We start from the raw sequence: 12,665 nt of genomic DNA, 5'->3' as shown, positions 1-12,665 counted from the left end.
ATAATTTATTGATGCTTACTAAGTGACAGGCTCTGGGCTGAGTGTTTTACATGCATTCTCTCACTTAATCCTCACAAGAACCCTACAAAACAAATATTATTATTCCCATTTTACGCATTTGAAAACTAAGGCCCACAAAGTTAAGATAATTTAAGTATGTTCATAGAGCTGGCAAATGTCAGGGCTGGGGTCAGCCCTCTATGATAGCCTGCCTTTGTAGGCTCCCAATAAATCCTTACATAATGAAAGATGGTCCCAGAGGACATCAGTGACATTAGCTAGAGAGTGGTTTAGTTAAAAATAAGAGAAATCAGTCTGGAATATGTGACTTTATTTCAGTGGGTAAAGCTTTAGATGGTAGACTCTCAGTAAAAATTAAAGACATTGCCAAAAATAAGTTTTGAAATTTTAATAAGTCATTGATATTACTGTACTTTAGCAGTGGTCCTGTCATTCCAGAAAAAGGATCCCAGGTCTGACTCTTACGCTTACTAACCCCAAATATAGCATGTAAGCCTATCAGTGCTACTCTTGTTGAAAGAATATAAAGAAAAATTTAAAAGCATGAAATCATGAGTAGAACTCTAGACCATAGTCTCCAGGACTCTTCTTTAATCTTAGAGAAGGGACTGGTGAGAATAATCAATATCTCATCTAAATCAATGGTGGATGATTTCCGACAAGGGAGAAGTTTTTTCACTGAGGAGACATCCTATCCACACATCCCATAAATTTTCCAAAAATAAATCACGGGAGTTCCAGGTATCTCATAATGGATAACAGCAGCAATTAAAGAAATGGGAACATCGGTAGCCCCTATTTATTTATTTATTTATTTAATTGATTTATTTCTTCTTCAGAGGTTCAGAGACTCGGATCCTACCTGAATAATCCCAGCCAGAAAAGTTGTGGTTGCCACCACACTCAAGGATCTGTTATAGGCCATATAGAATAAGGGGTTAGAAAAGTCATCTTTGATGAAAGTTCCCATGATCAGGTGGCCACTGTTGAATGGGTACAACTTCAGGACGTTGATCATCAGAGCACTCACAAGGAAGAAGGGACCTAGTGAAAAAGATGTTTAGACAGAAGGTGAGGTTTTAAGTCCAGGTAAACTGACAGATACTGACAAAATCAAGGCATGGCTGATGTTATTTTGTCCTTGATCGGAAGAACTATTCTTATTTTAAAGTGGCCATTGAAAAGTAAGAAAGAGCAAGAAAAGAACTCTGGCTCCACAAACTGTGACCAACTCACAGAATTTAGATCTTGGTGGTCCAGGTATTAACCTCTTTCATTATGGGCATATGAAGTGGGATTCAAAGAGAAATTGACTAAATATTTATCAGTGCTTGTTCTCAGAGAGGGTGAAAGGTGAGATGGTGGTTTAAGTATCAGAAAACAAAGCTAATCAATAATAAGAATGAGAATACCTAATACTTGTAATACCTAACACTTACAAAGGATTTACTAGGTGCAAAATGACACTGAGCTGAACCTATTTCAAACACAAATTCATTTAGTCCTCATATCGACATGTGTATAGGAGCAAAGGCAAATCTTAATTTAAAATTACCTCACAGAAACAAAACTCTAATAATCCTTACTATCAGTATTTGGAAATAATTGTGAAGTGCCCCCAGGAACTTGGAAATACGGGAATAAAATTGTCTCTCAATGTTCAAATGTAAATCAGCACCTAATGGATCTTAGTAAAGATGTGTGATATTGTCCTTACAAAAGGCAGAGCAGCGCACCACACCAAGCAGAATGTGGCAACCAGGCTGAACACACAAATACACCTGGAGCAACAGTGTGTCCGTCAGAATTATCAGTGTAGGTTGTGTAGGGAAGCCCAGGAAAAGGCTCTTCATTGGGTGCATGGCAATGCCTTCCCAAGACTGTTGGGGCATTTTGTGCTTTGATTTCTAGCAGGTTCATCTCAGTGAAGGACATGTGCAGATTATATGACCTTTAACTAGTTTGGTGCCTGGAACAGTCATTTCTAATTATAAAGTAGTAGGTGGACTTTGGAGTCTGAGAAAGAAAGTGCTGGTCCTATGGATTTGAGTGCTTTGATCACTATGACAGCATTTTCTCACTGTAAATTAATAAACTGACATGATTATTATAAATCAGACCCACAGAGTTTGGTTATTATGGGTCCTGCTGAAAGATGGACCCACTCTAGGAGTTTTGGCAACATCATTACTGGGTCTTCCTGGTTGAGGGCAGTCAGATTCCACTGTATGGTAATTTCACCAAAGAGAGTACTTTTGTCCTTTAATTCCTCTGGGAAACAGCTTGCTGGCCTGTTTATCTGGTGGTGACATTAATAATGACACACTAGAAGTGTTCCATTTCTAAAATCTGAACACTAACCCTCTGGATAGAATGTCCATACTCTGTCTCCTTTCTTTCTACCTTAAACACAGCTTTAAGTTGGGTTACTTAGCAATAAGTAAATAACTCAGGCGAGGACTTCATCCACCTCCTGTGCTTCCAGTACTGAACTCACCAATGGACATTTGATGACATGATCCAAAAATTACATAAATTACCGTAGAACAGAAAGCTGCATATGAGACATTGAGAGGAGGAATCAGTTGCCTTGCCAGCAAACTTAACGTCAGGACTGAAAAGCAAGATGATTTAAGTAAGAAGGGGTAGCCTGGCTTTTAAAAGTCACCTTAAATAAAAGCTATAAAGAATATTTAAAATAAAAATGATCTATGTATACAGCTGAGTATGTAATAGTATCCCTTGGCATACAGCCTTTAATTACTACCTTTTATTAGCTCCTTTGATTCCTGGCTTCTTACCCTATTGTACCACACGCTTTTACACCTCAGTTCTAAATCATAGACTTACACACCTTTCACGGTGAGGTCTTCACGCTAATCATAGGAAGCAAACATCACAGCAATAAGACCTCTCATTCCAACAGCTCAGAAGCAGCCTCACTTCTACCCCAAGCCTTAGTACAAGATCCCGGTAATTCTCCAGGACTGGAGATAAAGCTGGAGAACAAGGCAAGAATCACACTTAACTGACTTGTCTCCAGGTTGGTATGTGCTGTCTCTCTTCCATTTGCTAATCACTCTCATCTTTTCCTTTAGCTCTTTCTTTAATACTTACTTTCTTTTCTAAAAAGCACCGTGAGAATTAGGAAATTTTGAAGCAAATGGATTAACATGCATGGTGTCATCCCTTTGATGTCTCCTGCCCAGAAGCGCTCAACTTACATCATACCCGTGTGCTCATCTGAATTCAGTTACGAGTCCAGTGAACCAATGTATTGTCTTAGATAAGCAAAGCTTTTGTTCAAACATATACAAAAACAGAGTATAATGAACCCCCGTGTACCCATCGCCCACTTCAACAATGGTCAATTCATGGCCAGTCTTGTTTCGTTTCTGCCCCTACTTCCTCTCCTACTCCATACGATTTGGAAGCAGATCCAAGACATTAAATCATTTCATCTGTAGATATGTCAGTATGTATTTTTAAAAGAAGACCGTCTTTTCATTTAACTACAGTATCATCACCATACCTAAGAACTTAATAATGTTTCTTTAACATTACCAAATATCCAGTCTATGTTCACATTTCCCTGCTTAGCTCATAAATGGTGGTTGTGGCAGAGAATCTCTAAGATGACCTGCAATGGCCAATTGGAATTCATGCCCATGTGTGATCCCCACCTCTTAAGTGTGGGATGGACCTTGTCACTTGCTTCTGGTAGATAGACTGCAACAAAAATGATCGAATATCATTTTTGAGATTAGGCTGCAAGAAGACTGTGGCTTCTGTTTTGATTGCTCTCTGGCTCTCTCTTTCATTCAGGTCACCGGCTGCCAGAGTTGGCTTCAAATGTGTGTGACCTATGCAGTCACATAGAGCCCTGCGCTAAGTAACCTCCACACTTGGCTTCATTTTCTACTCTGACCATCTTGAAATTCTGAATGATTTTTGAACTAGGGGCTCTGCATTTTCATTTTGTATTGGGTCCCACACATGTAGTGGGTCCTTCCAGCTGCCATCTTGTAAGGACACTCAGGCAGTCCATGGAGAGGCACACATGGCAAGAAAACCAGGCCAGCCAACAAATACATACGTGAACTTGGAAACTGATCCTCTGAGATGAATGACAGCTTGACTGAAACCTCATGAGAGACCCTAAGCCAATATAGTGGGTTTTGGGGTGATTTAAAAAAAATAATTTGCTATTATATGATGTGCTTTCGTTTACACTGTTTGTGCTTACATCAGGACTCAAATAAGGTCTCCATATTGATTGATATGTCTCTGAAGTCTTTTGTAATTTATAGGTTCCCCTTCCACATTTTTTCAAAGCAAATCTCTATTGATTACAAGAAACAGAAAACCTGCTCAAATTGGCGTAAGCAAAATAGGAAATTGATTAAGAGTACAAAAGGCACAGGAACCAGAACTAAAAAGCCTTCAGGATCCTAGGCAGCTACTTCCGCATTCTCTTTGTCTCCAGGCTTGCTCAGTCTCCTGTCTTTGTTTCCACTTTGGGGCTATTATGAACAATACTGCTAAGAATATTTTTATACACAGGTCTCCTGCTGCATAGATTTAGAAGTGCCTTGAGATAACATACCCTGAAGTGTAACTACTGGGCCATTTACCAGAAAATGTCAAACTGTTTTCCAAATGGTTGTCCATTTACCCTCCCTCCAACATTGTATGACAGTTCCCATTGTCCACCTCTGTATTAGCACAGATATTATTATTATTAGACTTTTAATTTTAGTGTGTATGAGTTAGAGTGTAACTCATTTTAATTTTAATTTTCACTTCATTGATTACCAATAATGTTGATCAACCTTATTGTTTCCTTACAGATTTGTAGTGTATATATTATAGATGTAAGTCCTTTGTTGTGTATATTATTATAAAGATCTCTCCCGTTCTGTGGTTTGCTTTCCATTTTTTTTTGTTTTATATTGGGGAACAGTGTGTTTCTCCAGGGCCCATCAGCTCCAAGTCCTAGTCCTTCAATCTAGTTGTGGAGGGTTACCAGCTCAGCTCCAAGTCCAGTCGCCATTTTTAATCTTAGTTGCAGGGGGCACAGCCCACCATCCCATGTAGGAATTGAACTGGTAACCTTGTTGTTGAGAGCTCACACTCTAACCATCTGAACCATCCAACCACCCCTCTGGCAGCTCAGTGGCAGCTCATTGTCTTCAATCTAGTTATGGAGGACGCAGCTCACTGGCCCATATGGGAATAGAACCGGCAACCATGCCGTTCAGAGCTCGCGTTCTAACCAACTGAACATCTGGCTGCCCCCACTCTCCAATTCTCATGGTGTCTTTGAATGAACAAAAATTTTTAACTTTTACTTAATTCAATTTATCAGTCTTTTCCTTTTAGGTGAATGCTTTTTGTGTCTTGTATAAGAAATCATTTCCTACTTCAAGATCATGAAGATATTCTCCTATATTATTCCAAAACATCTTTATTGTTTTACCTTTTATGTTTAGATCTTTAATCTACCAGGAATAGATTTCTGTGTATGGTGTGAGGTAGAGTCTAAAAATTGTTTTTTCATATAAGAATCCAATTCATTCACATAATTTATTAAAACATCTGTTCCTATAGTGATACATCTGATATTAACCATGTAACTAATGTATGTGACTCTTTTCTGTTCTATTGGCCTAATTGTTAATCGCTACAATACCACACTACTTTAATTACTTTTTTTAGTAACTAATTTAGTAATCCCCATTTTTATTATGAAATACACACATAGAAAATACATTAAAATAGGTGTTGAGTTTAGTAAATATTTATAAAACAAACACCCGTGTTACCACCAAACAGGTTTTTATCACAACTCCATTTCTCCCCACAGCAGTATTCCTTATTTTGACTTTTGTGATAATTTCTTTGCTTTTCTTTATAGTTTTACTATTCTTGGCTTTTTGCATTTACAGACATTTTAGACTCTGCTTATGATGTTTCATTAAAAAGTCCTGTTGGGGTTTACATTGAGATTCTAATGATTCTATAAATCTATTTTGAAAGAACTGAAATTTTAAAATATTTAGTCTTCTAACCCATGAATATGCTATATTTCAATTAATTAGGTCCTCGTTAATATTACTAAGTAAAGTTATGTCGTTTCTCTTTAGAGGTCTTGTACATCTTAGTTTCATTAGAACTTAATTCATATTTATTATGTTTTTGTAAATGGTACCTTTATTTTTTCCCCCCATTTTCTCTTTCCTGCAGGTACATAGGAATACAAGTGATTTTGATATATTGATTTTGTATCCAGCAACCTTGATAAAATTGTGTTAATTCTATTAATTTACTTGTAGGTTCTTTTGAATTCTCTACACAAAAAATAATTCTATAAATAATAAAGTTTTATTTTCATCCTTTATAATCCTTATATTTCCTTTTCTTGCTTTAATACATTGCCTATGAATTCCAGTATAATGTTAGATAGCCCCTATTTACTCTTGGTAAGCAACATGTAGCATGAAAAGTGAGTCTTTTGAAATGTAGGGTTTCAAATAACTTACCAATACAGGGAAGGTAAGAGAATTACTTGGTAACAGCCTGAGAACTAAGTTGCCCAGTCTCACTTAAGCTTAGGCTGTGGAGAAATAGAAGGGAAACCAAGTTTCCAAACTTTCCAATACTCTTAAAAACTTTTTAAGTTTTGAACTTATTTTAGACTTACAGAAAAGTTACAAAAAGAATAGGGACTTCTCATATACCCCTTACCTAGGTTCCCCTAATGTTAACGTTTTATATTGTCATAACATAATTATCAGAATCAGGAAATTAACACTAGAAATGAACTAAATTAAAGACTTTATTTGAATCTCATTAGTTTTCCCGCTAATTTCTTTTTTCTGTTCCAGGATTCTATCCAGAGTCCCACATCCATTTAGTTGTTCTTTTTCCTTAGTCCTGCAATCTGTAATAGTTCCTCAGTCTTTACTTGTCTTTCTTGACTTCGACCCTTTGGAAGAGTATTGATAGATCAGTTATTTTGTCAAATGTCTCTCAGTTTGGGGTTGTCTTAGGTTTTCTCATGATTACACTAAGGTTATACATTATTGGTGAGAATATTATAGAAATGAGGTTGTGTCCTTCTTACTGCACCATATCACAGGATTTGTGATCTCCGTATGTGTACCTCCAGGACTATTGGTGACAATAGCATTGATCACTTGGTTCAGGTGATTTCTCCCACATTCTCTACTGTAAAGTAGTGGAGTAATTAAATAGCTTGAGAAAGATACTTTGAAAATATGTAAAACCTATTACATGGTTTACAGACTTTCACCCACTAAATTTAACACCTGTTAGTGGATTTTATTTACAATTATTATTGCGGTGTTTCCTTAATGGTAATTTTCTATTTTTCTTTCACATCGATAAATTAGAATTCTACTATAAGGAAGATCTAGCACCTTTTAATAAGGTCTTCACCATGTAGTATTTTTGTTTCATTTAAAGAAAATTATTAAGTCATTAGCTACTACCTATTCAAATATAATTAAAACTTTTGAATTATTTACACTACAAAGTATTTCATTATTCATATATCTTAAAATAACACACACCTCTTAGTCAGTTAGCAAGAGTAACATGAATTAATTCATCCATATAGTTATGTAATCATTATTATTCAACAAATATCTTGAGTACTTACAATGTGCTAGATACTGTGCTGGATGCTAGGTATACTTATACATCCTGACGCCATTCTTATTTTGGTACCAAATTATACTGATGACTTCGTAATTTAGAAATAGGATGTCCTCAAACTTTGACCATAAATGAAGGACCTTTGATAAGTGGGAGTCAGTAGGGAACTCACAGTTACAGCATCAGTGCCAAGAGTTCAGGTCTCTCATTGCAACACCACAGGAATGCTCTAGACTTTCTGATACTTTCCTGGAAGTGAATGTACTCATACAAATGAATCATTTTGGTATGTACCAGCTGCATGAAAATTTTAAAAGATACTCCTTTATGCTGGGAATACAAATCTAGTTCAATATTTTAAAATCAATTGATATAATCCACCATATTATCAGTCTAAAGAGAAAAAACACATGATCATATCAATACGTGCAGAAAAAGCATTTGACAAAATACGACATCTGCTCATGATAAAAATTCTCAGCAAACTAGGATAGAAACTTCCTTCACTTAATAAAAAGCATCTACAAAAATCCTATAGCTCACATCATAATTAATGGTGAAATATTGAATGCTTTCCCCTAAGATCAGGAACAAGGCAAGAATGCCTAGTCTCACCACTCTTATTCAACATAGTATTAGAAGTCTTAGCAAGTACAATAAACAAGAAAAAGTCATAAAAACCATTCAGATTAGAAAGAAAGAAACACAATTGTTTCTATTCACAGATGACATGACTGTCAATGTAATAAATTCCAGGGAATCTATAAAAGATTCTTAGAACTATTGAGTTGCAGGATACAAGGTGAACACACAAAAATCAATTGGAGGGCCGGCCCAGTGGCTCAGGCAGTTGGAGCTCCGTGCTCCTAACTCTGAAGGCTGCCAGTTCGATTCCCACATGGGCCAGTAGGCTGTCAACCACAAGGTTGCCCGTTCAACTCCTCGAGTCCCGCAAGGGATGGTGGGCTGTGCCCCCTGCAACTAACAATGGCAACTAGACCTGATGCTGAGCTGCGCCCTCTACAACAAAGATTGAAAGGACAACAACTTGACTTGGGAAAAACAAAAGTCCTGGAGGTACACACCGTTCCCCAATAAAGTCCTGTTCCCCTTCCCCAATTAAAAAAAAAAAAGGATTTAAAAAAAAATCAATTGTATTTCTGTATGCAAACAATGAACTGGAAAGCAAAATTGTTTTTAAATATCATATACAATATTTCCTCCAAAATGAAATACTTAGGTATAAATCTAACAAAATATGTATAAAACCTGTATGCTGAAAGCTAGAAATGCTGATGAAAGAAATAAAAAAAACCTAAATAAATGGAGAGACATACTGTGATTACGGATTGGAAACTCAACATAATAAAGATATCAATTCTCCCCAAAGTGATCGATCTATAGATTTAATACAACAGCTATTAAAATCTCAGTGGGATTTTTAAAAATAATTTTTAAAATTTTTCAATTATGTTTGACATATGATATTATATTACTTTCAGGTGTACAACATAGTGATTACACATTTATATAACTTATGAAGTGATCATCCCAATAAATCTAGTACCCATCTGACACCATACACAGCTATTACAGTATTATTGACTATAGTCCTTATGCTGTACTTTATATCCCCATGACTATTTTGTAACTACCAATCGGTGCCTATTAATCCCTTCCCCTCTTCCCCCATTCCCCAACCCTATCCCATCTGACAACCATCAAAATGTTCTCTGTATCTATGCATTTACTTCTGTTTTGCTTGTTCATTTATTTTGTTTTTTAGATTCCACATATAAGTGAAATCATACAGTATTTGTCTTTCTCTGTCTGACTTATTTCACTCAGCATAATACCCTCTAGGTTCATCCATGTTGTTGCAGATGGCAAGACTTCATTCTTTTTAATGGCTGAGTAATGTTCCACTGCATATATGCACCACTTCTTCTTTACCCATTCAATTATTGATGGACACTTAGGTTGCTTCCATATCTTGGTTATTGTAAATAATGTGGCAATGAACATATACATGCATATGTCTTTTCAAATTACTGTTTTGGGTTTCTTCAGATAAATACCCAGAAGTGGGATTACTGGGCCCTTCTTTGTCTCTTGTTATAGCCTTTGTTTTAACATTTATTTTGTCTAGTATAAGTATTGCAACTCCAGCCTTTTTTTTCATTTCCATTTTCATGAAATATCTTTTTTCATCCCTTACTTTCAATCTGAATGTATCTTTCAATCTGAAGTGAGTCTCTTATAGGGAGCATATGTAAGGGTCTTGTTTTCTTATCAATTTAGCTACCCTGTATCATTAATTTTTTTTTAAATGGGGAATATTGGGGAACAGTGTGTTTTTCCAGGACAGCTCCATGTCAAGTCGTTGTTATTTTTCCAATTTAGTTGTGGGGGGTGCAGCTCAGCTTCAAGTCTACTCGTTTTCAATCTACTTATGGAGGGCGCAGCTCAGCTTCAGATCAAGTCATTGTTTTCAATCTAGTTGTGGAGGGCCCAGCTCACTGGCCCATGTGGGAAGCAAACCGGCAACCTTGGTGTTATGAGCACCATGATCTAACCATTGAGCAAACCAGCCGCCCCCTTTCCCTTTTTTTTTTTTTTTAAACTTCATTTAAGTGTGTTTTTCCAGGACCCATCAGCTCCAAGTCAAGTAGTTGTTTCAATTTAGTTGTGGTGGGCTCAGCTCACAGTGGCCCATGTGGGGATCAAACTGGCAACCTCGTTGTTAAGAGCACCATATTCTAACCAACTGAGCTAACCGGCTGCTCCCACCCTGTGTCTTTTGATTGGATCATTTAATCCATTTACATTTAAAGTAATTGTTGATAGATATATAGTTATTGCCATTTTATTATTCATATTTTAAAAATATTTTTATTTTCTTTTACTGCTTAAAGAAATCCCTTTAACGTGTCTTGTAGTACTGGTTTGGTGGTGATGAACCCCTTTAGCTTTTTTTGTCTGGGAAGATCTATAGATACCCTTTGTTTCTAAATGACAGCTTTGCTGGGTAGAGCAATCTTGGCTGTAGGTTGTTGGTTTTCATCACTTTGAATATTTCCTGCCAATCCCCTCTGGCCTACAAAGTTTCTGTTGAGAAATCACTGACAGTCTCATGGGAGCTCCCATGTAGGTAACTAACTTCTTTTCTCTTGCTGCTTTTAAGATTCTCTTTGTCTTTAACCTTTGCCATTTTAACTCTGATGTGTCTTGGTGTGGGCCTCTTTGGGTTCATCTTGTTTGGGACTCCCTGCACTTCCTGGGCTTGTATGTCTATTTCCTTTGCAGGAAATAGAAAAAGAAAGTTTTCTGTCATTATTTCTTCAAATAGGTTTTCAATTCCTTGCTCTCTCTTTTCTTCTGGTGTCCCTATGATGTGAATGTGGGTATGCTTGATGTTGTCCTAGAGGCCCCTTAAACCAGCCTCATTGTTTTTTTTAATTCTTTCTTCTTTTTGCTATTCTGATTGGGTGTTTTCTGCTACCTCAGCTTCTAAATCACCAATTTGATCCTCCACTTTATCTAATGTGCTGTTGATTCCCTCTAATGTATTCTTTATTTCAGTTGCTGTATTCTTTATTTCTGACTGTCTTTTCATGTTTTCCATCCCCATTTTTATATTTCCTATCTCTTTGTTGAAGTTCTCCCTGAGATCACTGAGCATCCCTATAACCAGTGTTTTGAACTCTGCATCTGATAGATTGCTTGTCTCCATTTTATTTAGTTCTTTTTCTGAGCTTTGTTCTGTTCTTTTTATTTGGAATATGTTTCTTTGTCTCCCCATTTTGGCTGCTTCCCTGTTTTTGCTTCTATGTATTAGGTAAAGCTTCTAGGTCTCCTGGTCTTAGTAGAGTGGCCTTATGTAGTAGGTGTCCTGTGGGGCCCAGTGGCACAGTCTGCCTGGTCACTTGAGCTGGGTGTGGACCTTGTGTGGGTTGTGCATGCTCTCCTATTGTGGTTGAGCCTCGGTTGCTGTTTGGACATCAATGGGAGGAACTGATTTGTTGATTGGTTGTGAGGCTGATTGGTTGTGAGGACTGGCTGTGACTACAGTGGAGGAGCTGTTGTGCAGGGGCTGAGCCTATGGAGCGGGGCTCTGGTGCCCGCTGAGCCTGTCCTTTGGATGTGTCATTTGTGGAGGTGGTTAGGTGGTGCTCTGGTGAAGTCTGAAGCTGACCACCAGGTGTGTTGGTTCTGGGGCCTCTTGGGAAGGGCTGTGATGCAGACCAACGTCAGCTTCTGCCTGTGCCCTGCCCGGGGCCACTTGATATGGACAACACAGTGATCTGCAGATGGTTGCCACTTGTTCTGGGCTTGGATATGCCTGGGAGAGGCTAAGCTGCAAACTGAGGCCAGCTACCCATAATGCCATGTTTGGGGCTGCTTAGCAAGAAGTACAGGGCACACTGAGGCTACACACTGCTTGTTTGGGGTTTGTGAAACTTTGAGAGATTTTAGGAAAATCTGCAACATGAGCCAAGACCGGCCATATGTATATGGAAAAGCCACAGGAAGTGGCTTGGGTGGGCCCACAAATTGGGTGGGATGGGGGGCTGTTCTCAGGGAATCATCAGTGTGGGGTTAATGAATGGTATTAGCTAGGTTGATGGAAACTCAGATATGGTGCCTGCCTGTGTCTGCATGCTGGATAGGGGAAGGGCTCAACAAAGAAACAATTACTTTTGTCAGCATTTATGTCTAGGGGAAAGCTGTCTCTCCAGCCCTCACTCTGAAAGCAGACAATTCAGTTCTTCCCTGTATGTCCCAGGAGCCTTTTGAGCTGCTGTCCCAGTGCTGGAGCTCAGAGAGAGTGATTCCATGAGTGAGTAAGTTCCTGCATGGGCCCTTTAAGAGGAATGCCTGGGACTCCAGCTACCCTCCATTCACTCAGCCACAATCTCTGCTGCTTTTCACAGCCAGAAGTTGTGGGGACTTCTCTTTCTGGC

General features: G+C 38.0%; 1 protein-coding gene across 7 annotated transcripts in view; it reads right to left on the bottom strand.

Moving 5' to 3' along the window:
* The window catches only part of SLC26A8 (solute carrier family 26 member 8), an 80,871-nt gene that overhangs the window by 47,058 nt on the left and 21,148 nt on the right, over window positions 1–12,665 (bottom strand). For 4 of the 7 annotated variants that reach the window (XM_019738818.3, XM_019738824.3, XM_019738821.3 and 1 more), the window contains exons 4-5: window positions 2,519–2,635; window positions 884–1,065 (exon numbers count right to left, since the gene is read on the bottom strand). The exons of 1 other annotated variant lie outside the window; for it this stretch is intronic. In XM_019738818.3, the coding sequence (XP_019594377.3) occupies window positions 884–1,065; window positions 2,519–2,635 (299 nt within the window). The remainder of the gene's footprint in view (window positions 1–883; window positions 1,066–2,518; window positions 2,636–12,665) is intronic. 2 more of the 7 variants (XM_019738820.3, XM_074332852.2) reach the window with 1 other exon arrangement.

The sequence above is a fragment of the Rhinolophus sinicus genome, chromosome 2 (assembly GCF_057876585.1).
Source record: "Rhinolophus sinicus isolate RSI-liver-muscle chromosome 2, RSI-T2T, whole genome shotgun sequence".
Lineage (NCBI taxonomy): Eukaryota > Metazoa > Chordata > Mammalia > Chiroptera > Rhinolophidae > Rhinolophus > Rhinolophus sinicus.
The sequence above is the reverse complement of the archived record's forward strand: the minus strand, read 5'-3'. Positions and strand labels throughout refer to the sequence as shown.